This window comes from Haliotis rufescens, unplaced genomic scaffold (assembly GCF_023055435.1).
Source record: "Haliotis rufescens isolate VD_foot unplaced genomic scaffold, xgHalRufe1.0.p SCAF_19, whole genome shotgun sequence".
NCBI lineage: Eukaryota > Metazoa > Mollusca > Gastropoda > Lepetellida > Haliotidae > Haliotis > Haliotis rufescens.
Genome location: NW_025963879.1, coordinates 25,244,288 through 25,269,540, shown reverse-complemented (window position 1 = coordinate 25,269,540; position 25,253 = coordinate 25,244,288). Strand labels below are relative to the sequence as shown.

Sequence of the window (25,253 nt, the reverse complement as noted above, 5' to 3'; positions counted from 1 at the left end):
CGGAAATTGGCGACAAATGTCAGGGTGGATCCAGGATTTTTTATTTTTTTTAAAAAGGGACGGTTGGTTCCATTTGGGTTATTTGAACTTCCGTGCGCATTCAAAATGTCCTCAGATGTACCAACACGTCGAAATACGTCGCTCTGATTGGCTGAATCGCACATACTTCCAGGTTTGTCTGTGTGTTGCTGTATTGTAATGGCATTTGATATACAGGAAGGAGGCAAGCATGCGGTGTGCTTAATCGTATTACATTTCCCATTTCAGTTACTTCCTCATAATAACCCGGTGTAGATCCGGATTGGAAGAAATTAGCTATCCATGCATGTCACAAGGTTTGATTATTTCCAGACGGCCGTTATACAGCTGGAACATTGCTGGACGTTAAACAACAGACAAAAATAAATAAAATGACAATGCTGCAATGTGTGATCCGAGAATATCATCCAAATAACAGCGTCTTAAAAAATAACAGTGAGTTCCGATTTGCAAGAGGGCCGCCATTGCCGCCATATTAACAATGTCACTTCTGCCGTTTACATCCATGTCTTGACAACACGAGGTATAAGGACGTTGTGGTCGATGGTGACGAAGCTCACAGACATGCTGTTGTTACGAGTTGAACGCGAAGGTTAACCAAGAAATCGGCTCGTACAAAACGTAACTGTGAAATCAGTATATCACCACACAAGTGCAATGAATAATAAACAAATGCTATTGAAACACTGGATTAAATTAACAATCATAAGAGGCAGTACAATGGGTCAATGGGTCAAATACGTGGCAGCACCAAGCAATGTCATGAGTCAGTGCACGAATGTCCAGCATTTGTCACTGTCGAATGTCACAAGTGTGAAACGTACTCCGTTTCTTTAGCTAGGTGGCAAGTAGTCAGTGTTTTCAGATAGGTATCCCGTCCGCACTCCTTCGTCACCACTCGCATGTTTCCGTAACCTACAACAAGGCTACACTCGGCTTCATTCGTCACTACTCGCCCCTTTCCGTAACCCGCTATTCGGCTTGTCCCGGAATGGGGCGCGTTGGTCACGAATGCATCCGCATTGTGCAAGTAGCTAAGTCGCGAGTCAGATCAGATCAGAGCGCCCTCAGCTTCTTGAACTGTCACCTTCGAAACTTCTTGAATGATGTAGTCTTTCCCATGTGTCTGTAGCGGCCATAAAATTTCCGAGTCCCGTGATGGGATTCGAACCACGGACCTTCTGATCCGAGGTAGGACGCCTTGTCCACATGACCAAAGAGGTTAACCCCGTCAGCAAGCTGACAAGGTAAGGATGTCATCTGTGGGACGACTCCATGCCCTGCTACACGTCCATTGCTTTCTCTGGTTCTCCGTATCACATCATGTGTCACAGTACGTGCGACCATCTGGAGGAACATACGGTGTTCTTGTTCCTGGATGTATCGATGGTATCACATCATATGTCACAGTACGTGTGACCGTCTGGAGGAACATACGGTGTTCTTGTTCCTGGATGTATCGATGGTATCACATCATATGTCACAGTACGTGTGACCGTCTGGAGGAACATACGGTGTTCTTGTTCCTGGTTGTATCGATGGTATCACATCATATGTCACAGTACGTGCGACCATCTGGAGGAACATACGGTGTTCCTGGTTGTATCGATGGTATCACATCATATATCACAGTACGTGCGACCATCTGCAGGAACATACGGTGTTCCTGTTCCTGGTTGTATCGATGGTATCACATCATATGTCACAGTACGTGCGACCGTCTGGAGGAACATACGGTGTTCCTGGTTGTATCGATGGTATCACATCATATGTCACAGTACGTGCGACCATCTGGAGGAACATACGGTGTTCCTGTTCCTGGTTGTATCGATGGTATCACATCATATGTCACAGTACGTGCGACCGTCTGGAGGAACATACGGTGTTCCTGGTTGTATCGATGGTATCACATCATATGTCACAGTACGTGCGACCATCTGGAGGAACATACGGTGTTCCTGTTCCTGGTTGTATCGATGGTATCACATCATATGTCACAGTACGTGCGACCGTCTGGAGGAACATACGGTGTTCCTGGTTGTATCGATGGTATCACATCATATGTCACAGTACGTGCGACCATCTGGAGGAACATACGGTGTTCCTGTTCCTGGTTGTATCGATGGTATCACATCATATGTCACAGTACGTGCGACCATCTGGAGGAACATACGGTGTTCCTGGTTGTATCGATGGTATCACATCATATGTCACAGTACGTGCGACCATCTGGAGGAACATACGGTGTTCCTGTTCCAGGTTGTATCGATGGTATCACATCATATGTCACAGTACGTGCGACCATCTGGAGGAACATACGGTGTTCCTGTTCCTGGTTGTATCGATGGTATCACATCATATGTCACAGTACGTGCGACCATCTGGAGGAACATACGGTGTTCCTGTTCCTGGTTGTATCGATGGTATCACATCATATGTCACAGTACGTGCGACCGTCTGGAGGAACATACGGTGTTCCTGGTTGTATCGATGGTATCACATCATATGTCACAGTACGTGCGACCATCTGGAGGAACATACGGTGTTCCTGTTCCTGGTTGTATCGATGGTATCACATCATATGTCACAGTACGTGCGACCATCTGGAGGAACATACGGTGTTCCCGGATGTATCGATGGTATCACATCATGTGTCACAGTAATTACGACCATCTGGAGGAACATACGGTGTTCCTGTTAAGTATTGAATAATAAATAAACAAACAAAACACGGATGTAATCTTCAAAAAGATTTCTTCTACTTTTTGATTGACAATAGGTACGTGACACATAACCTTTCCTCAAGAGGGGGTAGCCTAGTGGTTAAAGCGTTCGCTCGTCACGCCGAAGACCCGTGTTCGATTCCCCACATGGGTACAATGTGTGAAACCCGCCGTGATATCGCTGGAATATTGCTAAAAGCGGCCTAAAAGGGGCGGTCGGGTAGCCTAGTGGTTAAAGCGTTCGCTCGTCACGCCGAAGACCCGGGTTCGATTCCCGACATGGGTACAATGTGTGAAGCCCATTTCTGGTGTCTCCCGCCGTGATATTGCTGGAATATTGCTAAAAGCGGCCTTAAACCATACTCACTCACTCACTCACTCAAGAGGATTGGTAGCAGCATCAACCTTGAAATAAACTGTCGGGCAAAAGAAAGTAGACAATTGTAAACAGTCACGGTATTGCGATCCACATGTTCCTTGAGACGTCATGTGCACGTGACCAGTTGTGATATACTCATTGATATGATGCATGTGATATCCAAAATGACACCTAAATAGCCATTCCTTGTTTGTTCCATTTTCAGCCACCATCAAACATGGCTGTCAATACAAAGTACTTTCTTTTCCCAGCAGTTCGTAATGGAGACACGGCTGACTCAGTGGTCTGCTGCGACGGCTTAGAGTTGCATCCCTTGGCCGTGCCAGGATGCGCAGATGTATCGTATCATAGATTGGCCCTGATAATGAGCATTGTATTTCACAACATCAAAACCATGCTCGCGTTCGACATAAAAGTGGTCTACGACCGTTCCTTCAGACTTGCTCCCACGACAAGCTAATACCACGTGCTGTAACGGAAATACTGTTCAAGATAGCTCACTCACTCACTCACTGTGTTAAATCCATGCTAGGCGCCTCCGGTCTTGGTGAGTTCGCATTATTGCTTATGACATCAAATTGCGATATCCAATAGTCATAGAAGCAGTCCTATAATCACGCCTTTATTGTTTGCTGTTGAGCGCAGCGCTAGATGACGTATAGCATTTGACGACCCCTTGCTTGTACGTACGTAGCGGATTGATGAAGCGTGGTTATTGTGTTAGCATCTTGTGATGTTATGATGAATATCAAACTTAGGAAAAACTAATTAAGGCATTTGTTTTTTTCAAAACACCTATTGAATCATTACCAAAACAAGCGGATCTAAAAATAATACCACGTATGGTGTACTCATCACAGGCTGCTTGTTTGTTGTTGTTTTATGCCGCACTCAGCAATATTCCAGATATATGACCAGACAATCCAGTGATTGCCATCATGAGCATTGATCCACGCAATTTTGACACGATGACATGCATCAACGAAGTCAGCGAGCCTGACCACCCGATCCCGGTAGTCGCCTCTTACGACAAGCATAGTTGCCTTTTACGGCAAGCATGAGTTGCTGAAGACCTATTCTAGCCCGGATCGTCACGGGTCGTATTCATCACAGGCAGTGTGTTAGTCAACATTTTACTAAACTTTTCACAAGGATAATCAGCTATGTACGTCGTTCTATTTGAATATACACTTGACATTTTATGAGAAGCGTTACGTGTGTATCTCGGAAAAATACAAATATCCCTATCAAAAGTGCAGGAGTATAAACATGTGTGTGATGATGTATGTGTGCTATATGCTAGACAAATACTGTAAATCACACAGTTAGGGAACACACAGACACGTGTGTAACAGACCACTGTTTGTGACCATGATTTATGGGCGGCAGAGAAATTATGTAGCGCACACTGCTAATGCGTAAATAATATTCGTCTGATGTTTTCTATTTGGTTTCAAAGAATAAAGTGGTGTGGGGTGGGGGGTCAGAGAGAGTCAGGCTGGTCACCAACAAATATGACAGTCTCTAGGGGAGGGTTATAAAAATGTAATACACATATTTGTGGCGGGTCATCATAAAATTGACATTTTATAATAAAATATATAGTGATCTTGCATTTTGTCCTTTCGGCGAGAATCATGAAAAAACGTACAAGAATATGAAGAGGACACCCCCCCCAAAAAATAACAACAAAAAAAAACCACCAAAAAAACACACCAAACAAACAAAAACAACACCAAACAAACAAAACAAACAAAACAACGACAAACAAACCCAAAACAAAACAAAAGCAAAACAAACAAAAAACAACACAAAAACAACACAAAAACACCAAAAATACAGAAATAAAAAAACCACACAACAACAAATAACAAAACAAAAAAAGAAACAAAAACAAACAATTATTTAAAAAAAAAAAAAATGTCGAAGCCGCCCTAATTTTGAAGCGTACTCGCACCAAGGCGCTCGGTACCAACAAAATCAAACTACTCTGGACAGATAGTCCCTAATAATACTCCTCATATTTTGTAGGCTTTCCCCAAGTATGCCCTATTTTTATCCTCACAGTCAGTGTTAGTGACTGTGCTAAGGTCCAAGGGACGTAACTCTAATTGCACTGAGTCATTAGTGGTGCAATAACTTCACTTAGTTTGCCTGTCAATGTTGTAGGTAGATTGTTATTGACCATATATGGGAGGCGACACGGGCGATAACTGCAATAACAACCAGGTATGTTCTATATTTAGCAATGATCGCTACAATGATAAATATGCCCGGGGAATTCGCAGGGCAGCGACAGAGAGAAGACTGTTTGAGGAAGTGAAACGAGTGGAAACTTTCAGGAACCACGTCTTGCAGAGAAGCAGGATCAGGCGGCTGTCAGCCGAGGCAGAGACTTAAAAATAGCTCACTAACGAGGCTCCAGGTAGGTCAGCGTTTCGAACAGATTCTAGTTTGTTTCAACTTTCATTAAAACAGATATCCTAAAATACAGTTAACCCTTATCACTGCTTATGTCCCAACGACTTTCATTTGAAAGCCAATGTACAGATGGGTAGTGTTATAGAGGTGTCATGTAGATCTACCGTTCAATACGATGTAATATTGGGTGAAAGGATTGATCTTCACTGAAAAATTTGAATGACATTAATAATTTTCCTGTGTCTTTTACCATTCAATACGAATGACCACAGGGCTATGTCACTGAGATACTATACCTTGGCCTAGAATGCGATCTCGTTGGTATAGAATATTTGTTACATCACAGGAACATGTAGCTAATAATACTAACAAACTCACAGTCGAGGCAGAAGTCTGTGAGTTTGATATTACCGTATTCGACGTAATAAGCGCCCCTCTCTAATAAGCGCCCACGGCGATATTTGCTAATATATTGGCTAGTGAACAATCCCAATTAGCACCCCTTCCTATTGATCAATGTACACAAGACTTATTTTTTCGCGTATAATACACACTCGTGTGTTATATGCACCCTTAATTATGGGCAATTAAATTCTGGAAAAATATACCTCTCGTATATAAACATTTCAGGCTGTCAGCATAAACCACGAAATTTACCTTTCAACTCTTTTTTTTCACCAAAATAATATTCGAATAAGAGCCCACTATTTCTAATTTTGAGAGCGCCCTTGGCGCTTATTACGTCGAATACATTATTCTTAGTTACATATGATCCTGTGGTTACGTATGTTCCTGGCTAAGGATTACGCTTATTTGGACCACCTGTAATTCATCATTATATTGTTACATAAGCATTATAATGTCTACATTACACCATAACAAAGTGACCGCCTCCGTGGTCTAGTGGTAGAGCCTCAGCCTGGAGAGCCGCATCATACCAAAAGATGTTAAAAGATGGTACTTGTTGTACTGTTGACGGGTTGGCTCAGAGTCAGTAGACAGTGTCTGAGTGGGGTATTCATGGTATCTCAGTGGGTTAGCACTATAAATCGGCATCAGTCCGGACTAGTACAAGCAGCCACACACACACACACACACATGTGCATGCATGTCACTATGTAAGTGCAATAATCTTGGACGCGACATTAAACCCCATTTCACCATAATGACAAAGCAACATATAGTGAGGCGAGTGTGTGTGTGTAGTGTTTTTTTTTTGTGACCCAGCATTTAGTGGAGATACCATAGTCTATTGAACATGTTGAAGCCCTGAACACGTTGAAGTCTTGAACATGTTGGATCCTTGAACATGTTGAAGTCTTGAACATGTTGAAGTCTTGAACATGTTGAAGTCTTGAACATGTTGAAGTCTTGAACACGTTGAAGTCTTGAACATGTTGAAGTCTTGAACACGTTGAAGTCTTGACCATGTTGAAGTCTTGAACACGTTGAAGTCTTGAACACGTTGAAGTCTTGAACATGTTGAAGTCTTGAACATGTTGAAGTCCAATCTCATTAAAATCAGATCATAGTTTTTGCTACCGCTAAACAAAGATCTGAGGACATCCCATTACGGCTCACGTCAGAACGACCTTTCGCGAATTTTGACCGACGAATGAAATGACTGACAAGAAATCGACATTAGCCAAACAGAAGGCAGCTTTCTCCAGCTTTACGACACTAGTTTCAAACTGGCGACTACGCTTCGAAACATATTTTGACATATTCTCGATTAAAAAAATTAAAACTGATATATAGAACATTCTAGAATGGCTTATAGATGGCCTAGATTGTATGGATATAATCCTAAAACCTGTTACTGTCGTTCGGAATACCCCGTGTTAAATATTTCGTGGTTGCATGATTAGAAAACACATTCCGACTGTCACTTTCATGATCTGGTAAGCGACGCTCTGATTGGTTGGATGAAAGGTCTTTCTGACGTGACCCGTAATGGGATGTCCTCAGATCTTTGTTTAGCGGTAGCGAGAACTAAGATCTGATTTTAATGAGATTGTGTTGAAGTCTTGAACATGTTAAAGTCTTGAACACATTGAAGTCTTGAACATGTTGGATCCTTGAACATGTTGAAGTCTTGAACACGTTGAAGCCTTGAACACGTTGAAGCCTTGGACATGTTGAAGTCTTGAACACGTTGAAGCATTGGACATGTTGAAGCCAAGCCTTGGACATTTTGAAGCCAAACCTTGGACATGTTGAAGCCTTGAACATTTCCAAGTCTTGAACACGTTGAAGGCTTGAACATGTTGAAGTCTTGAACATGTTGAAGCCTTGGACATGTTGAAGTCTTGAACACGTTGAAGGCTTGAACATGTTGAAGTCTTGAACATGTTGAAGCCTTGGACATGTTGAAGTCTTGAACACGTTGAAGCCTTGAACATGTTGAAGTCTTGAACATGTTGAAGCCTTGGACATGTTGAAGTCTTGAACACGTTGAAGCCTTGAACATGTTGAAGCCTTGGACATGTTGAAGTCTTGAACACGTTGAAGCCTTGGACATGTTGAAGCCAAGCCTTGGACATGTTGAAGCCTTGAACATTTCCAAGTCTTGAACACGTTGAAGGCTTGAACATGTTGAAGTCTTGAACATGTTGAAGCCTTGGACATGTTGAAGTCTTGAACACGTTGAAGCCTTGAACATGTTGAAGCCTTGAACATGTTGAAGTCTTGAACATGTTGAAGCCTTGGACATGTTGAAGTCTTGAACACGTTGAAGCCTTGAACATGTTGAAGCCTTGGACATGTTGAAGTCTTGAACACGTTGAAGCCTTGGACATGTTGAAGCCAAGCCTTGGACATGTTGAAGCCTTGAACATTTCCAAGTCTTGAACACGTTGAAGCCTTGAACATGTTGAAGTCTTGATCATGTTGAAGCCTTGGACATGTGTCATGATAAGACGGTTGTAAAGAATATACTGCTTTGTTCAACCAACAGAGGGGCAGTAGGGTAGCCTTGTGGTAAAAGGGTTTGCTTGTCATGCTGAAGACCTGGGTTCGATTCCTGACTTGGGTACAATGTGTGAACTGTGAAGCCCATTTCTGGTGACCCCCGCCGTGATATTGTTGGAATATTGCTAAAAGCGGCGTTAAACCATACTCTCACTCGGCCAACAGAAGAAACATATATTCAAGTCTAGAATGATCTGGCAAGTCTAGAACTGACTCAGCTCTGAAATTCAGCATTGTTCTGGGCACCATTTGAGTTTAAATTTTTTGTTTGTAGATATATATCTTTAAATTCGAAAACTTTATTTCTGGAACTCTACCCTCCCCGATACCTCAGAGGAAGACATTATAAACAAATACATGTAAATATATTACATGTTCCTTATTTTGTAAAAATTATTTCCATATTCTCCTCCCATGCTTGCCGTAAAAGGAGACTATGCTTGTCGTAAGAGGCAACTAGCGGGATCGGGTGGTCAGGCTCGCTGACTTGGTTGATGCATGTCATCGTATCCCAATTGCATGGATCAATTCTCATTATGTCGATCACTGCATTGTCTAGTCCAGACTTGATTATTTTCAGACTGCCGCCATATAGCTGGAATATTGCTGAATGCGGCGTTAAACAACAGACAAAGGAAGAAAGAAGTTCTCCTAATGTACAAGCTCATCAAAGAGTATGCTGTACATTCTAACACAGCAGTGCTTCACGGGGAGAGGGATGTCAGTGTCCCATGTATAATATGTTTTCATCCTCTTCCAGTTCCACCTAGCAATGACATCACACGATCCAAACTTATTGCGTGAGGTACGAGAGTATCTTCATTCCAACAATGATGCCATGACGTCCAAGCCTGTCCCCCACGGAGCCTACAGTCTGTTCAGCTTTCCCGCGGCACCCAAACATAAATATGATGAGGTGTACCCAGGGATTGTCCTCGGTGACCAGTAAGTCAGGGCAGACATATTGGCCCCTACAGAATCATCTTCTGTTTCACATTGCATCTATCTTTGTTACCTCTCTGGGTTAGAAAAGGTCCCCGACCTAGACTGGTTATAATGGATCTGGACCCCGTTCCACAAAGCCATCTTAGCGCTAAGGTGTAACGATACAGGAGGGTTGAGATACGATAAGTATCGCGATACAGGGGTCGCAATACGATACGTATCACGATACAGTGTTTACTGGTACAAGCTAAGCCAAGTTGATGTCTTTCTGCTCTCTAAAAGATGTGACAAGTACAGTTGAAGAAGATATAAGGTGTTTATTTACTGTTATAGTAAAGTGTCAGCAATAAAGTATGTTTTACTTAAACAACAAACTGGCTTTGAAACTGTTAAACGTATTTCATGTATTTTCTTGAGTATAGTGCGCACCCATGTGTAATGCGCACCCCCCTCTAGCGGATTCAATATTTTGGAAAAAAAGAAATTTGAATATTATGCGCAAAAAACAATTACACCGTGCCCCTTCAGCGAACTTCGTCAGTACAAATTCGAAATTTGAGATAAAAAATCACCAGACATGTTGATTTACCGTTTAAATTGTATTTTTCGTTCAGCTAGGCATGGTTTTATATCCAGGGATTAAGATTACCTTGTGTATTTTCTCGTAAACTAAGCCGGACACAGATATGGATTTGTTGACATGCTATTTCCAGTGTTACGTGCTCGCGGTAATGTCTTTCCATGGGGAAAAAAACATCAAAACTCATTTATTCGTGTATAATGCGCACCCCCTTCTACACAGCTGTGTTTTTTGGAAAAAGGTGCGCACTATACTCAAGAAAATACGGTAAGTAAAACTGTGTTATGAAAATATCGTATGTATCGCGATACATGCTTTCCAAATCGATGCATCGTATCGTGGGCTGTGCATCGGGATACAATACTGTATCGCCGTATCGTTACACCACTACTTAGCGCTAAGGTGATCGTAACTCCCATACTTGAACACTGGCTTACGATAGTCGTAGCGCTACGATTTCTTTGTGGAACTGTACCCAGGTGGTCAAGCTCAGTGACAGCATGTTGATAGCATGTCCTTGTACCTCAATGGCTTGGATTGGTACTGGTCCAGACTTGATTATTTACAGGCCTCAGTCACATAGCTGATATATTCAAAGTAGAGATAGTCTATGGACAACAACTTCTTTATTTACATTTTGGTATAAATCCTTATACCTAGCTTGACAATGATATAAGGATCTATACCGGAACGTCTTTACAGTAAATACAGAAGTTGTTATCCATGAATTATCTCTACTTTGTCATCCGTCAACTTCTCAGTAATGCCTATGAAACAAAGCTGGAATATTGTTGAGTATGTCGTTAAACAACACACAAAAAACAAACAACCTAATTAGATGACACTCTCTTTCCAATCTCATTAAAATCAGATCTGAGGACATCCCATTACGGGTCACATCAGACCGACCTTTCACCAATTGTGACCAATGAAATGATTGACAAGAAGTTGAACAAAAGAACATTCTGGAATGGCTAATAGATGGCCTAGATTGTATAGTTTCAGTCATAAACCTTGTATCTACTGTTCGAATTTCCAAGGTAGCATGATCAGAAAATGCATTCAGACTGTCACTTTCATGATCTGGTAAGCGACACTCTGATTGGTCATATGAAAGGTCGTTTTGACGTGACCCATAATGGGGTGTCAACAGATCTTTGTTTAGCAGTAGCGAGAACTAAGATTTGATTTTAATAAGATTGCTCTCTTTCTGTCCCTCCTCCCCCGACCCTTTACCTCATGTGGGCTGATGTTGTCCTTTGTCACCATCCTCAAATGTTTTACGTTTTTTGCTTGATGGATTCAGATGAAATTATGTGTTTGATTTAAAAATGATAATCCCAAAATGTTTTCCATAATGTTAGAGAGCCAGTGGCCTGAAACTTTATTGGTGTTAAGGTCACCATATGTACATGATGTAGCTCCAGATAACTTTTTGAGCAATTGAGTTTTTACTCAAGGGTTTCTATCTTATTTGGGTTATTCCATTTTTGATTGTGTAACCAGTATTTTCTCACTCACCTATTCATCACCATATTGGGTTTTTCCCAAAATTAGTGAACATTTTAAGATTTTGAAAAAATGAAATAATGTTTTATATGTATATAACTGTTCTAACTATAGGCCTGACTCGGAAAGAAAATAAGCTCGTAATTGTGTTTCGGAAATTAGCTCCTTTGTACGCATGCTGAAAAAGCTTCATTGGGTCTTTACATGAGCTGTTTTAATACATTTGAGTTTTTCATTTAATGCATGCGTTTTTAAATGCAAGTTAATTGAAAGTAATTGGGTTTTGAATATTTAGGGGTATTTTACGCAAATACGTGCTTATCTGTAGCTCTGCCAACTCCCATAATATAGGACCAGTGTTATTGGCCATGTGCTGTGTTGCAGCTCCACAGCCCGGGACAAGGAGGACTTGAAGTCTATGGGCATCACACATGTTGTCAACACCTGCATGGGAGCCAAGTTCAACATGATCGACACCAATGCTGAATATTTCAGTGATGTTGGAATCCAGTTTTTCGGTTTCCCTGGGAAGGACATATTTACCTACAACCTCAGTCAACACTTCGACAAGGCAGCTGACTTTATAGACAAAGCTCTTGCAGACAATGGTGAGTTTTAAAGACTGTGATGATAGACTGAGTTCTCCTGTGATAAGGGAGCTGATTTCAGAGACATAACATTTTGTTTGTTTGTTTGATGATTAACGCCGCACTCAGCAATATTCCAGGTATATGACGGCAGACTAACTAATCGAGTCTGGACCAGACAATTCAGTGATTGACATCATGAGCATCGATTCATGCAATTGGGATACGATGACATGTATCAACCAAGTCAGCAAGCCTGACCACCCAATCCCGTTACCGTAATTTCTTGAGTATAATGCAAACACCCCTCTAGCAGATTCAGTATTTTGGGAAAATGTTTTTTGAATCCCTTGAGCGAATTCCGGTAAATGAACCGGTGATGAGAAACTTGGTCAGTACAAATTTGAAATTTGAGATAAAATATCACCAGACATGTTGATTTACCATTTAAATTGTATTTTTTGTTCTGCTAGGCATTGTTTTACATCCAGGGATTAAGATTACCTTTTGTTTTTTCTCGTAAATTAAGCTGGAAACAGCAATCAGCTGTACACATGTTTTCTGGGAATCTACCGGTGATTCGGTCAAGACACACCTAATGATATAACTTTACAGGATTTTAATGCAAGGATCGGCAAAAATAGAATCTGAAACTATTTTTTTACCAGGAATAACATATTCCAATATCTTGTTATTTTAGTTGTAGCTTTTACTAAATATATTTAAAATAATAATAACCCTAAGCGAAGCAGCTGATCAAATTTGGAAGTTTTTGTATCAAATATCAGCCCCTGAGCAGGCCTAGATAAATTCCTGTAACTACCGGGGTAATACACTGTTCAAAGTGGCGTTAAACTCCCTCACTCACTCACTCACTCACTGTGTTTCCTAAACCTATGTTGTGTTGTGCAGGGAAGGTCTACATCCACTGCATGCAGGGCATAAGTCGATCAGGATCAACCGTGCTGGCGTTTCTCATGTTGAAGCGAGACATGCCGCTCAAGGAGGCAGTGAAATTAGTTCGAGCCAAGAGAGAGATTTTCCCCAATGATGGCTTTCTCAAACAACTGTGTGAGCTAAACAGGAAGCTACATGGGAAGCCATCTTGATGTCTGCTGGATCCATGGAAGCCATCTTGGTGTCTGCTGGATCCATGGAAGTCATCTTGAAGTCTGCCGAGGCCATGGAAGCCATCTTGATGTTTGCTGAGGCCATGGAAGCCATCTTGATGTCTGCTGGATCCATGGAAGCCATCTTGATGTCTGCTGGATCCATGGAAGCCATCTTGATGTCTACTGAGTGCATGGAAGTCATCTTGAAGTCTGCCGAGTCCATGGAAGCCATCTTGGTGTCTGCCGAGTCCATGGAAGCCATCTTGATGTCTGCCGAGTCCATGGAAGCCATCTTGGTGTCTGCCAAGTCCATTGTAACTTGACCATGGTGTAAAACCAACATATCAACCATGTCTACCCCATCATGAGATTCACGTATTTATAGAATATTGAGACTCAATTCCTTTTCTACTCTCTCAGTACTTTGTTCATGGTTGTGTTCTTTGCAATGAATGAGCCTAGTGGTTAAGGCGTTTGCTTAACATGCTGAAGACCCTGGGTTCAATTCTCCTTATGGGTACAATGTGTGCCTGGCCATGATAATGCTGGAATATTACTACAAGTGGTGTAAAACTATACTCACTCACTAACAATAAATATGTTTCTTATGATGTACAGTTTGTTATTTAATATTTCAGTTGATGAATTTTATGTTTGTAATTCTGATAACCCACATTGTGAATTTATTTTGTTGCCAAGGTATACTGTGGTATTAAGATTGTAAGCAAATGGAATTTACTTTTTTATGCGATCAGGGAAAACAGAAACCTGTTACCATGGCTATGTCAAGTTTTGCGCAATATGCATAACAAATCAAACATTAGTTAGATTGTGTCTTTCTCCATTGATATTTGAAACCGAAGTAGGTTTCGGCACAGTTTAAGTGATGCTGTACACCGGATCCATCAACTTGAAGATGGTGAAATGTGACAAGTTGAGAAAATAATCCAACCCCTTCATCCTAGTTATATCTTTTATACTCCAGTATAAAGAGTATTCATCACAAGTGATATTTAGCTCACCTGACCTGCTGAAGGTTTGTATGAGTTCATGTCATCACAAGTCATCCATAGTTTTTGTTGCCCTTAAAGCTATGATTATTGCTGATTTATGAGATTGTTTGTGTAAATGTTTGTTACTGTAGTTACTATAAGGGGGTTCAAGGTTGTTCAGCGCCTCAAAATTTGAATTTCAATATGGCTGCCTCAGCAGTCATATTAGAAACCCATTAATTGCCATTTCTCAAATATTTTGTTTGAAGTGTATAGAAATCTACATGTGTAGTTAGTAGTGGGATTTTGTTGATAAAAATGAATTATCCCTTAGAATTCTTGAAATTGCCTGCTTCAAAAGTTACAAGATGTTCTTCTTTTTAAAAAGTCATGCTCATAGCTTTAAGTAAAAAATATCTGGTTTTGTAACTGTGTATCTATTTTCTCTGTACAAAATCCCAGGGCTGTGGAACTATTGTTGATAATCTGTATCATGTTACATGCTTGTGATGTCTTGAAAGATGTTATGTTTTCCTAGGTTTATGACATGGCTCTACTCACTCAAATGTTTTGTCAGTGAAGGGATGTACTGGGTTGTGTAAGAATGTCCTGGGTTATGCGAGGGACAGTTTGTCAGGGACACAGTGTCGACATATCCTTGGTTTTGTCACAGTGCAAGAATGTCTTGGGTATTGTCAGGGACATTGTGAAAATGGCTTTAACTTATTTATTGTTTCAACTTTATGGATGTGCTCACATAGCAATTCTCCCAACATCTGAGCTTTAATCTTTTGTTGAATGATCTTTTGGCATCTATTTTGACATCTTCCAGAGGCAATGTGTTGACTGACTATAGAAGTCCAGTTTCCACCCTTGACAAACTCACCTGCGGTAATGGAGTTATATTTTGGCTGCAATAATGAGTCTATGCATAGTCCAATCAAAATCGCGTAATGAAATCAGCATCCGGTTTGTAAACATCTGTGCAGATTTTCGTTGTTTGCGTGATTTGCAAAATGTGTTTACCGTCAACTTATTTTCCAAATCTGTTCATGTTTTTAATCAAGGTGCTCATACGATTTGATGAACTTTGCAAATAAGACCCATGTTATTACAATATAGATCTTGATTATCATCACTGGGCGCCGCCATTTTGTTTGAAGCAAATGCAAGTGGTATCAGAGGTGAAATCTGATTGGTCAGTAGGAGGGACATAGAAGGGACATAACTCGTTATAGCCACTGGTGGCGCTGCGATAGAACCTATAAAATTCCAGCCTACTTTGGCAAGGGTGGAAACTGGACTTTTACAGTCAGTTAACTCCCTTGCCTCGTGAAGATGCTATTTTGATAACTATGTTTAATTTGTATGAAACATATTTTGATTAATGTAATTGGCTTTACTTGAAGGTACCAACATAACGATGAGTGATATTTTGCAGAAATGTATGTTTTGTTACAGTATTGATCTGGTTTTTTTATGAACCCTTCAGAGGGGCTGTGTGTGTCTTTGTATGTAGTGGAATTTGAATCTGGTAATGAATCAGGCTCATGGCAATACACATCTACGGCACAGGTGGCCTAGTCGTCTAAGCGCAGTCATTCGCTGTGCAGAGTTGCGTCCCTTAGGCATGCTAGAAACCTAGGATCGTGGGCTCAAACCCCATTTCACTCCAATTGTGATTCTAGGTTTATCAGCACCATACCCGTGCTTGTGGGTTTCAACAACGTGATCTGCATCACTTCAGGCTTTCCTCCAACATTAAGCTGACATGTCATGATATAACTGGAATACTGTTCAAAGCGTGTTAAACCCAACTCACTCACTCACACCAAGAGTATCCCTGTCAGCCGTTGAGTATGGCAGCTGGGGCGTACTGATTTATCACACATCAATACATAGCAATACTTTCATGGCAAGTTGAAATATCAGTGGTTAATATGCCGGGCTAAACTATCGATAGTAAAGACCGACATTATAAAATATATCAGCACTTGGATCACTTGATTGGCTAACCAAGCAAACATGCCACGCCCACTAACGGACACACGTTTCCTGATTGGCTGATAATACAGTGGGCGGGGTTTGTGTTGCATGATCACTCTGAACTGTCACTGATGAAGCTTTTTGTGTAAATAATTAAATAGCAGTCTGTGAAGCTATAGCGTCTTCAGCAATAGAAAAAGTGCCTTCCATTGTCTCTTGTGTAAGGCATAAGGGAAATAACTCTTGACTTCTTCAGTAACATGGAGCCGACATGGATTAGTGTCTGTGGTAACACGAAATGACAGTTAACCCCTTGCCAGCAGCTCGGGTATAACTCACAGGTTGTCCAGTTAACCCCTTATCAGCAGCTAGGGCTGAATCTTATGTTGGTCAGTTAACCCCTTATCAGCAGCTAGATTTAACTCTCCTGTCGGCCAGTTAACCCCTTGCCAGCAGCTAGGGTGTAAGTCTATGTTGCACAGCTGAATCCTTGTTAGCAGTTAGGGTATAACTCACATGTTGCCCAGTTAACCCCTTATCTGCAGCTAGGGCTGAATCTTATGTTGGTCAGTTAACCCCTTGCCAGCAGCTAGGGTGTAAGTCTATGTTGCACAGCTGAATCCTTGTTAGCAGTTAGGGTGTAACTCACATGTTCCCCAGTTAACCCCTTGCCAGCAGCTGGGGTGTAACTCACATGTTCCCCAGTTAACCCCTTGCCAGCAGCTAGGGTGTAAGTCTATGTTGCACAGCTGACTCCTTGTTAGCAGTTAAGGTGTAACTCACATGTTCCCCAGTTAACCCCTTGCCAGCAGCTGGGGTGTAACTCACATGTTCCCCAGTTAACCCCTTGTTAGCAGCTGGGGTGTAACTCACATGTTCCCCAGTTAACCCCTTGCCAGCAGCTGGGGTGTAACTCACATGTTCCCCAGTTAACCCCTTGCCAGCAGCTGGGGTGTAACTCACGTGTTACCCAGGTAACCCCTTGTTAGCAGCTGGGGTGTAACTCACGTGTTGTACAGGTAACTCCTTGTTAGCAGCTAGGTGTAACTCACATGTTGCCCAGTTAACCCCTTGCCAGCAGCTAGGGTGTAACTCATGTGTTGTACAGGTAACTCCTTGTTAGCAGCTAGGTGTAACTCACATGTTGCCCAGTTAACCCCTTGTCAGCAGCTGGGGTGTAACTCACATGTTGCCTGGTTAACCCCTTGCCAGCAGTTGGGGTGTAACTCACGTGTTACCCAGGTAACCCCTTGCCTGCAGCTGGGGTGTAACTCACGTGTTGCCCAGGTAACCCCTTGCCAGCAGTTGGGGTGTAACTCACGTGTTGCCCAGGTAACCCCTTGCCAGCAGTTGGGGTGTAACTCACGTGTTGCCCAGGTAACCCCTTGCCAGCAGCTGGGGTGTAACTCACATGTTGCTATCGGTTTTAACCAGACGTTGTAGTATACTCCCACTGATTCTCTCCAACAAGTCTGTGATCTGTCAATGTTCCCAGGTGCTCTCTCCTGAGCAGTATCAGGTTTCAGTTGTTGTCACCCATGGATTAGTTCTTTGTTGTTTTATATCCATTTACCTCTCTTACTCCCGTTTGTTACATTTTTTACAAGATGACTAATATGCTGGTTATGAAATATGTTACAACTTGTACTCTTTTTACGAATAAATATGTTTACTGGTTGACATTGTTAATTATATGACCATGTGACTTCATGCTGTCAGGATAGACTCCAATGTCAGTTGAATGGCTTGTAACCCTCCTTGTTGGTTTCAGCAAATAGCTAAACGTTTAAGACCTGCATCACTCCAAACATCCCCACACGTTAAGCCGACATGCCCTGATACAACTGGAATACTGTTAAAACTGGCGTTAAACCAAGCTCACTCCCTAGAATAATCAACCCTTGAAACCTAGACTTTATACCCGCCTATATATTACCCAAGACACGGGTCCGTTCCATAAAGCAGTCTTAACGCAACTCGTAACTCCCATACTTTCACATAAACTTGCGACAGTCGCAGCACTAAGATGATCATAACTCCGATACTTTAACATAAACTTGCGACAGTCGAATCACTTAGATGATCATAACTCCCATACTTTAACATAAACTTGCGACAGTCGAATCACTTAGATGATCATAACTCCCATACTTTTACATAAACTTACGACAATCGCAGAACTAACATGATCGTTACTCCCATACTTAGGGTGAACTCCCCGGTGTTTGAAAAACGTTTTTATTATAAACAACAAATACAAACAATATTTACAACATATTTACAACTACACAACAAAATAAAAATGAATCTATGACACTGTAAATAAAGTCATTCGTTGATTTCTGAAGAGTTTCAAACTTAACGTACCTGAGCTATCACAGTCTAATTTCAGACACAGTACACCGCCAATGGCTACATAACCGCTCATGCGGCGTCACACAACACTCACATGATCATTTCGGTGATTTCAATATCCAAGGAAATTTGAACTTCACATTGCCACCGTTGTGAGAACCTTGAATTGCCAGCCTTGTAAGAACCTTGAAGAACGAGTTCAAGTATCTCTCCCAAAAGAAGTTACCTGCGGGGTGGCAGACGCACTGACTCGCACCAGAACTTATCCTCTCGACTTATATGGTGTCTCGCTGAACTTCAGACGGGGAGCAGGGCCCTGTATACCACATACTTGTTGATTGTGCTGTTTTGATTCTTTATTATGCTTGGTGTTGTGGAACGTCCACTGTCATCATTGACGAGCTTTCTGAAAGTCTTTCACGAGTCGCGACATTTCCTGCACTGATTCCAATAACCCTTCTCCATTTGGTGCGCATGCGCCGTGTATGTACCATTTCCGGTTACTGAGGTCCCTCATGTCAAGTTCCTCGACGACATCCGAGGGTTTTAGGGCACCTACGTACAGACACACAAGGATATATAACAAACAGGTAGATATAACAGGGACGGAAAATAGGCCTATTTTCAGCCATGCGAATAGTAAATAAATAGAGACATAATTTCTGCATACGTAATGTCGAGTTGCGTCCCTTGACTGTATAAAACACACCTGACGTTTGATATATAAGTGGCCCAGTAGTCAAAGCTTTAGCTCGTGTCGCCGAAGACACTGGTTTGACACCCCATCCCCACCCCGTATAATTCATGAAGCCGATTTCCCACTTTGTAACATGACAGGAATTTGGCTTAACATGGCCCAACACCCACCCACTCACTCACTTCGTAAACCGTTAGCTAGTCGTGCCGGAGACTGGTTTCAGTCCTCCCAAACCTTGCTCATGGTATCAACCACTGGTTTGCCTTCCGTAGGTGTAACAGCCTGGTTCCCTGGGTATGCTGCGCTGGCACTACATTGAAGTAGGGAACCAGGCTGAAGGTTTGATTGTTGTCACATGGGCCACTCTGACGCACCCACCTGGCAAGTCCTGCTTGTTGGCGATCACCACCACCGGTACCCCCACCATCTCCGGCGTACTGCAGATTCCATGCAGCTCCGACCTGGCTTCCTTTATACGCAGGCGGTCTGCGCTGTCCACCACGTAGATCAGACCTGGGGTTATTTAAGAATTGACTTAATCATGTTTTGCCTTAAAGGAAATATAAACGTAAAGGTCGGTGAGCACAATGTGTGAATACGCATAGTCAACACTAATATCTTCACATACTGCTTGCTTAATCATTAACACAAACACACTGTTGATAACAATATGAAACCAGTGACATCGTCCAGCGCAATTATGCACAAACCCCGTCCATTCTATGATCAGCCAATCAGAAACAGTAGTCCATTAGTGGGTGCGGCCTTTTTTCGACTCGTGACTCGGCAATAACGACCCGTGAAGATCCGGGATAGAATAGGTCTTCAGCAACACATGCTTGTCGTAAAAGGCGACTATGCTTGTCGTAGGAGGCGACAAACGGGATCGGGTGGTCAGGCATACTGACTTGATGCATGTCATCGTATCTCAACTGCGTAGGTCGATGCTCAATCATTGGATTGGCTGGTCCAGACGCGATTATTTACAGACCGTTGTCATATAGCGGGAATATTGCTGAGTGAAACAACAACAAAATAACAAAACAGACAAGGTGCACTGCGAACCGTGGATCATGCCCTCTGAAGTGTGTGGCTCCCCGTGTGAAGTTCTTATATTACACCTACCTTGTGTGTTCAGGTAGTAGTGTTTCCACAGCTGTCTGATCTTCTCCTGGCCGCCAACGTCCCACACCGTGAACGTCACGCCCTTCACCGGACTGACCGTCTCCACGTTGAAGCCGATGGTGGGGATGGTACACACGCTCTCGTTCAGCTTCAGCTTGTACAGGATGGTCGTCTTACCTGGGACAACACCACCATATTACCGAGACGGATAACGTTTGTAATGCAACGAATCCTTCCACTGATCATGCTCACTGCGCTACATTATATTCTAACTGCACGCTGGTCACTAATATTATTGGTGACATGGGGTTTAAAGTCGCGTCCAAGATTGTGGCACTTGTATAGCGACGTGTGTGTGTGTGTGTGTGTGTGTGTGTGTGTGTGTGTGTGTCTGCTTGTACTAGTCCGGACTGATGCCGATTTATAGTGCTAGCACACTGAGATAACCTGCCGCATTTTAACATGTATATCCCACTCAGACACAGTATGCGTACTACGAGCCGACCAGTCCTTGTTTTGGCCCCTTGATGCCGAGCGCCAGACAGGGTCACAACAAGTACCATCTTTTAACGTCTTTTGGTATGACGCGTCCTGGGATCGAAGACCTTCCCCGCTCCGGGCGGACGCTCCACCACTAGACCACGGAGGCGGTCCATGTTATTACTAACCTAGCACAATATCATACCATCATAACATAACAAATATATACGCTTAGTTCGAATTCCAATGAGGATTCTATTCACTTCAAGTTTCAGCGAGGTGTCATCGTACATGTACATTTTCTGTGGGTCTCAAACACATTATACCACGTCCCTATCTATAGCATGGTTTATTTACGAGAGTTCGAGTGAGTGAGTATGGTTTTACGCCGCTTTTAGCAATATTCCAACAATATCGCGGCGGGGGACACCAGGAATGGGCTTCATACATTGTACCCATGTCGGGAATCGAACCCGGGTTTTCGATGTGACGAGCGAACGCTTTAACCTGTAGGCTACCCGACCGCCCGCACTAGAGTTCAAGTTCTGATTAAACAGATGAAATGTTAAGCCCTGTTGACAAGTGCATCGATGCAAGCTTAATAAATTCACAACAAAGGGGCATTTAAAGTTGAATACCCAACCCTCCCAATAATACAAAAGTGTTAAAGCACACCATTTGGAATCAGAAAAAAATAATAATTACACATGTTATATCCCCCTCCATCGTGAAGATCCGGGTTACAATTGATCTTCAGCAAGCCATGCTTGTCGTAAAAGTCGGTTAACGGGATCTCGGGTGATTATTTACAAATCGCCGTCTTATAGTTATATTGCTGAGTGCGCCGTACAACAAACAAACAAACAAACAAACAAAACGTATACCCCCGAGGTCTCCCCATGCCTACCTGCTGCATCCAGTCCCAGCATCAGGATCCGAGCTGGTTCCGATGAAAACTCACTGTAGATCTGCATAAGCCGTGATAGTATCAAACCCATAGCGATATCACAAAATATCACCTGAACACGATGAATGTTCCTTGAAATGTGTCCCGTTCTGTAGAAACAGTGTAAGTGAATAACAAAGAGTCCGTTGTCCGTTCCCACTCTGAATTATCACCAGCTATTATCCCAAACGTTCTCTGTCTGACTGCCTCACGCTGATATGACCACACACACCACTGACACCCTTATATACTTCACATTCAGGAAGCCAGGCGGCGAAATATACAACACGCAACTTTGCCCTGTCAATTTCTAGCCACGTGGAGTTCTTAAAATAGCTCACGACTGCGATGTGGATCGCGACAGGTTGGCGAAAATGACGTCACACGGCTATCACCACAACAAACTGGTCACGTGATTGTAGTCAACGAACAATAACGTGATCTTATTGCTCACTACCGTACAGTTGTGTTGTGTATATATATTACAGTATACAGACAGACAGTTTATTCGTATATGTGGCCAGAAGACCAATAGTTCATCATGTTTACATTAAGGCGTTATAAATGTTACAATGAGCGCACCTTAATATATGCTGTACAAGTAACAAAAGACATTTGTTCACAAACGGACTGTGCTCTTGTGAAATATATGATACAATAATAGAGATCGCTTAGATAATAGACTATCGTCACCAGTCTGCATTAGTATCAGAAACCCTTCAAACGAAGGCCTGATTACAAAATACTGGGGTAAATATTTCATTCTTATGATACTGTAGTCTGGGCAAATCATCAACACATGAAATTCATCTTCTGTAGGCCAGGAGTATCTTCTGTTTCAGGAGTTTTGGAAAATCACAGTTATACATATTGGATATGTTTTGTCATCTACCGTCTTAAATATGTATGTGTCTATCTATGTGTTTTTTTTGTTTTGTGTGCGTGTGTGTGTGTGTGTGTGTGTGTGTGTGTGTGTGTGCGTGTGTGTGTGCGCGTGTGTGCGTGCGTGAGTACGTGCGTACGTGCGTACGTGCGTACGTGCGTGTGTTTAAATTTAACGTCGCATCGGCATTATTTCAGCCAAATATCGACGAGAACAAGTTGATATAAACACAATTGAGTCACGAAGATATTTTTAAAAACAAATTTGTCAAACATATTTGGGCATAACAACAGTAAATCTAACTATTTCCCGTTAATCAATATTGCTCCATATATTTATATCGTACATCACGGATTCTTTTGCAATGTGCTTATTGTTCCATATTTTAAAACACCGTTTTGAGGTTGCACAGAGGTGGTGCAAGAGGACACTCATGCATTATGAACTAACACTAATGCATTATCAACCAACACTAGTGCATTACCATCCAACACTAATGCATTACCAGCCAACACTAATGCATTAGCAACCCACACTAATGCATAAGCAACCAACACTAATGTATTACCAGCCAACACTAATGCATTAGCAACCCACACTAATGCATTACCCACCAAAACTAATGCATTACCAGCCAACATTAATGCATTACCAACCAACACTAAAGTATTAGCAACCAACACTCATGCATTAGCAACCCACACTAATGCATAAGCAACCAACACTAATGTATTACCAGCCAACACTAATGCATTAGCAGCCCACACTAATGCATTACCCACCAAACCTAATGCATTACCAGCCAACATTAATGCATTACCAACCAACACTAAAGTATTAGCAACCAACACTAATGCATTACCAGCCAACACTAATGTATTAGTAACCCACACTAATGTATTAGTAACCCACACTAATGCATTACCCACCAAAGCTAATGCATTACCAGCCAACATTAATGCATTACCAACCAACACTAAAGTATTAGCAACCAACACTCATGCATTAGCAACCCACACTAATGCATAAGCAACCAACACTAATGTATTACCAGCCAACACTAATGCATTAGCAGCCCACACTAATGCATTACCCACCAAACCTAATGCATTACCAGCCAACATTAATGCATTACCAACCAACACTAAAGTATTAGCAACCAACACTAATGCATTACCAGCCAACACTAATGTATTAGTAACCCACACTAATGCATTACCAGCCAACAATAAAGTATTAGCAACCAACACTCATGCATTAGCAACCAACACTTATGCATTAGCAAACCGCAGTAATTCATTAGCTACCCGCACTAATGCATTAGCAACCAACCCTTATGCATTAGCAACCCGCACTTATGCATTAGCACCCAACACTAATGCTTTAGCAACCCTAACCCTAACCTAACCCTGACAAAGTGAAAGTCAGTTTTTTAAGTATTTGGACAATGATTAGTTTTCATGAATGTAGTACTATTTAATGTAAGCGGTGGTAAGGAAGTTATTATATTTATATGCTCGACATATCTTTAAACTTCCGGAATATCATGGATGGATGTCAAGAGTTAAAGTAACATATGGAATATTCTGTGATGTTCAAGGGACACTGGACTTTTCTGACACTGTGTAGGAAATGCTTGAACCTGGTAACATTATCTAAGTGCGGCTGGCGCGTCACTGTCTCACCTCACATTCCATCTGTCATTACATCAAGACCAGCTTTTGTGTGAAGATCATACATCAGCCTGGTTTCCCAGCCTAGGCCAATCTAAGAAAGCTTGATGACTGTTGCGGGTAGGGGAATATTATTATCACTGAACATTTTGATATTACCACTGCCATCATATAATTTGGCATTTGATACTGCCACTGACCATTGTACTACCAGTCTATTGTGAGTTGCCATTGTAATTGCTGCGCAGAAATGGGTATTGATTTGTAAAACTAGTTAATTGTAAAATATAATTGTTGATTGCATACCATTTGTTGGTTTCACACTAAATTCTGTTATGAACAGGTTTTTTGATTAACATATTGTTTCAATTGGATATCGACACCTAACAAGATGTCAGAATGATACATTGATGAGGAATGTTGATATGAGAGATGGAGTGCTACTGAATGGGAGCCAACACTTTGAAGGCTATCAGTCAACTGTTTGAAGGTGCAAGCGGATAGTAATTATAATGAATTAAACTTGCTGTTCAGCGAAATAATTTTGTGCTTCCAACACAACACATATAAAACTGTGTCAAACAACAGTTCTTGCAATAATATAAAATATCACTTCCTGGTTTTATATAACAGAAAACTTCTTATCTCTTTGTAACTGTAACACACTCCATGTTACTGACATTTGTCTCCGATGGAGAAACGTAACAGTTAATGTTGTGCAATATCGATCATGTAGTGCACGATTTTCACTAGTACTAAGTATACTGTATTGTAATAAATAACAAATAAAATATTTTACCTTTAAATATAATTTTATGAACTGCTGCTGTCCTTATACAACATTGATTTCC

At 41.8% G+C, this 25,253-nt stretch overlaps 2 protein-coding genes across 2 annotated transcripts; one reads left to right on the top strand and one right to left on the bottom strand.

Annotated features, from left to right (window-relative positions):
• The first annotated feature begins 5,257 nt into the window (after nt 1-5,257).
• On the top strand, nt 5,258-17,920 carry LOC124143280 (dual specificity protein phosphatase 3-like). The gene is made up of 4 exons (XM_046512196.2): nt 5,258-5,566; nt 9,293-9,477; nt 11,951-12,174; nt 13,066-17,920. Exons 2-4 carry the CDS (start codon nt 9,305-9,307, stop codon nt 13,260-13,262), a joined length of 594 nt encoding a protein of 197 aa, XP_046368152.2. The 5' UTR covers nt 5,258-5,566; nt 9,293-9,304; the 3' UTR covers nt 13,263-17,920.
• Nucleotides 17,921-18,471: 551 nt separating this feature from the next.
• Nucleotides 18,472-22,284, bottom strand: LOC124143282 (ADP-ribosylation factor 6-like). Its single transcript, XM_046512197.2, has 4 exons — nt 21,808-22,284; nt 20,421-20,597; nt 19,674-19,808; nt 18,472-19,153 (listed from the first exon to the last, which is right to left on the bottom strand). The coding sequence occupies exons 1-4, from the start codon at nt 21,896-21,898 to the stop codon at nt 18,990-18,992; spliced, it is 567 nt and encodes a 188-aa protein (XP_046368153.2). The 5' UTR covers nt 21,899-22,284; the 3' UTR covers nt 18,472-18,989.
• Between the last annotated feature and the right edge of the window lie 2,969 nt (nt 22,285-25,253).

Bases quoted from the DNA above. Each gene is read 5' to 3' on its own strand.
- LOC124143280 (XM_046512196.2), top strand. From the start codon at position 9,305: ATGACATCACACGATCCAAACTTATTGCGTGAGGTACGAGAGTATCTT. The intron at 9,478-11,950 runs GTAAGTCAGGGC...GCTGTGTTGCAG, and splicing joins GGGATTGTCCTCGGTGACCA to CTCCACAGCCCGGGACAAGG. The intron at 12,175-13,065 runs GTGAGTTTTAAA...TGTGTTGTGCAG, and splicing joins CAAAGCTCTTGCAGACAATG to GGAAGGTCTACATCCACTGC.
- LOC124143282 (XM_046512197.2), bottom strand. From the start codon at position 21,898: ATGGGTTTGATACTATCACGGCTTATGCAGATCTACAGTGAGTTTTCA. The intron at 19,809-20,420 runs GTAGGTGTAATA...AAATAACCCCAG, and splicing joins CTACTACCTGAACACACAAG to GTCTGATCTACGTGGTGGAC. The intron at 19,154-19,673 runs GTGGGTGCGTCA...GTCTGTACGTAG, and splicing joins CAACAAGCAGGACTTGCCAG to GTGCCCTAAAACCCTCGGAT.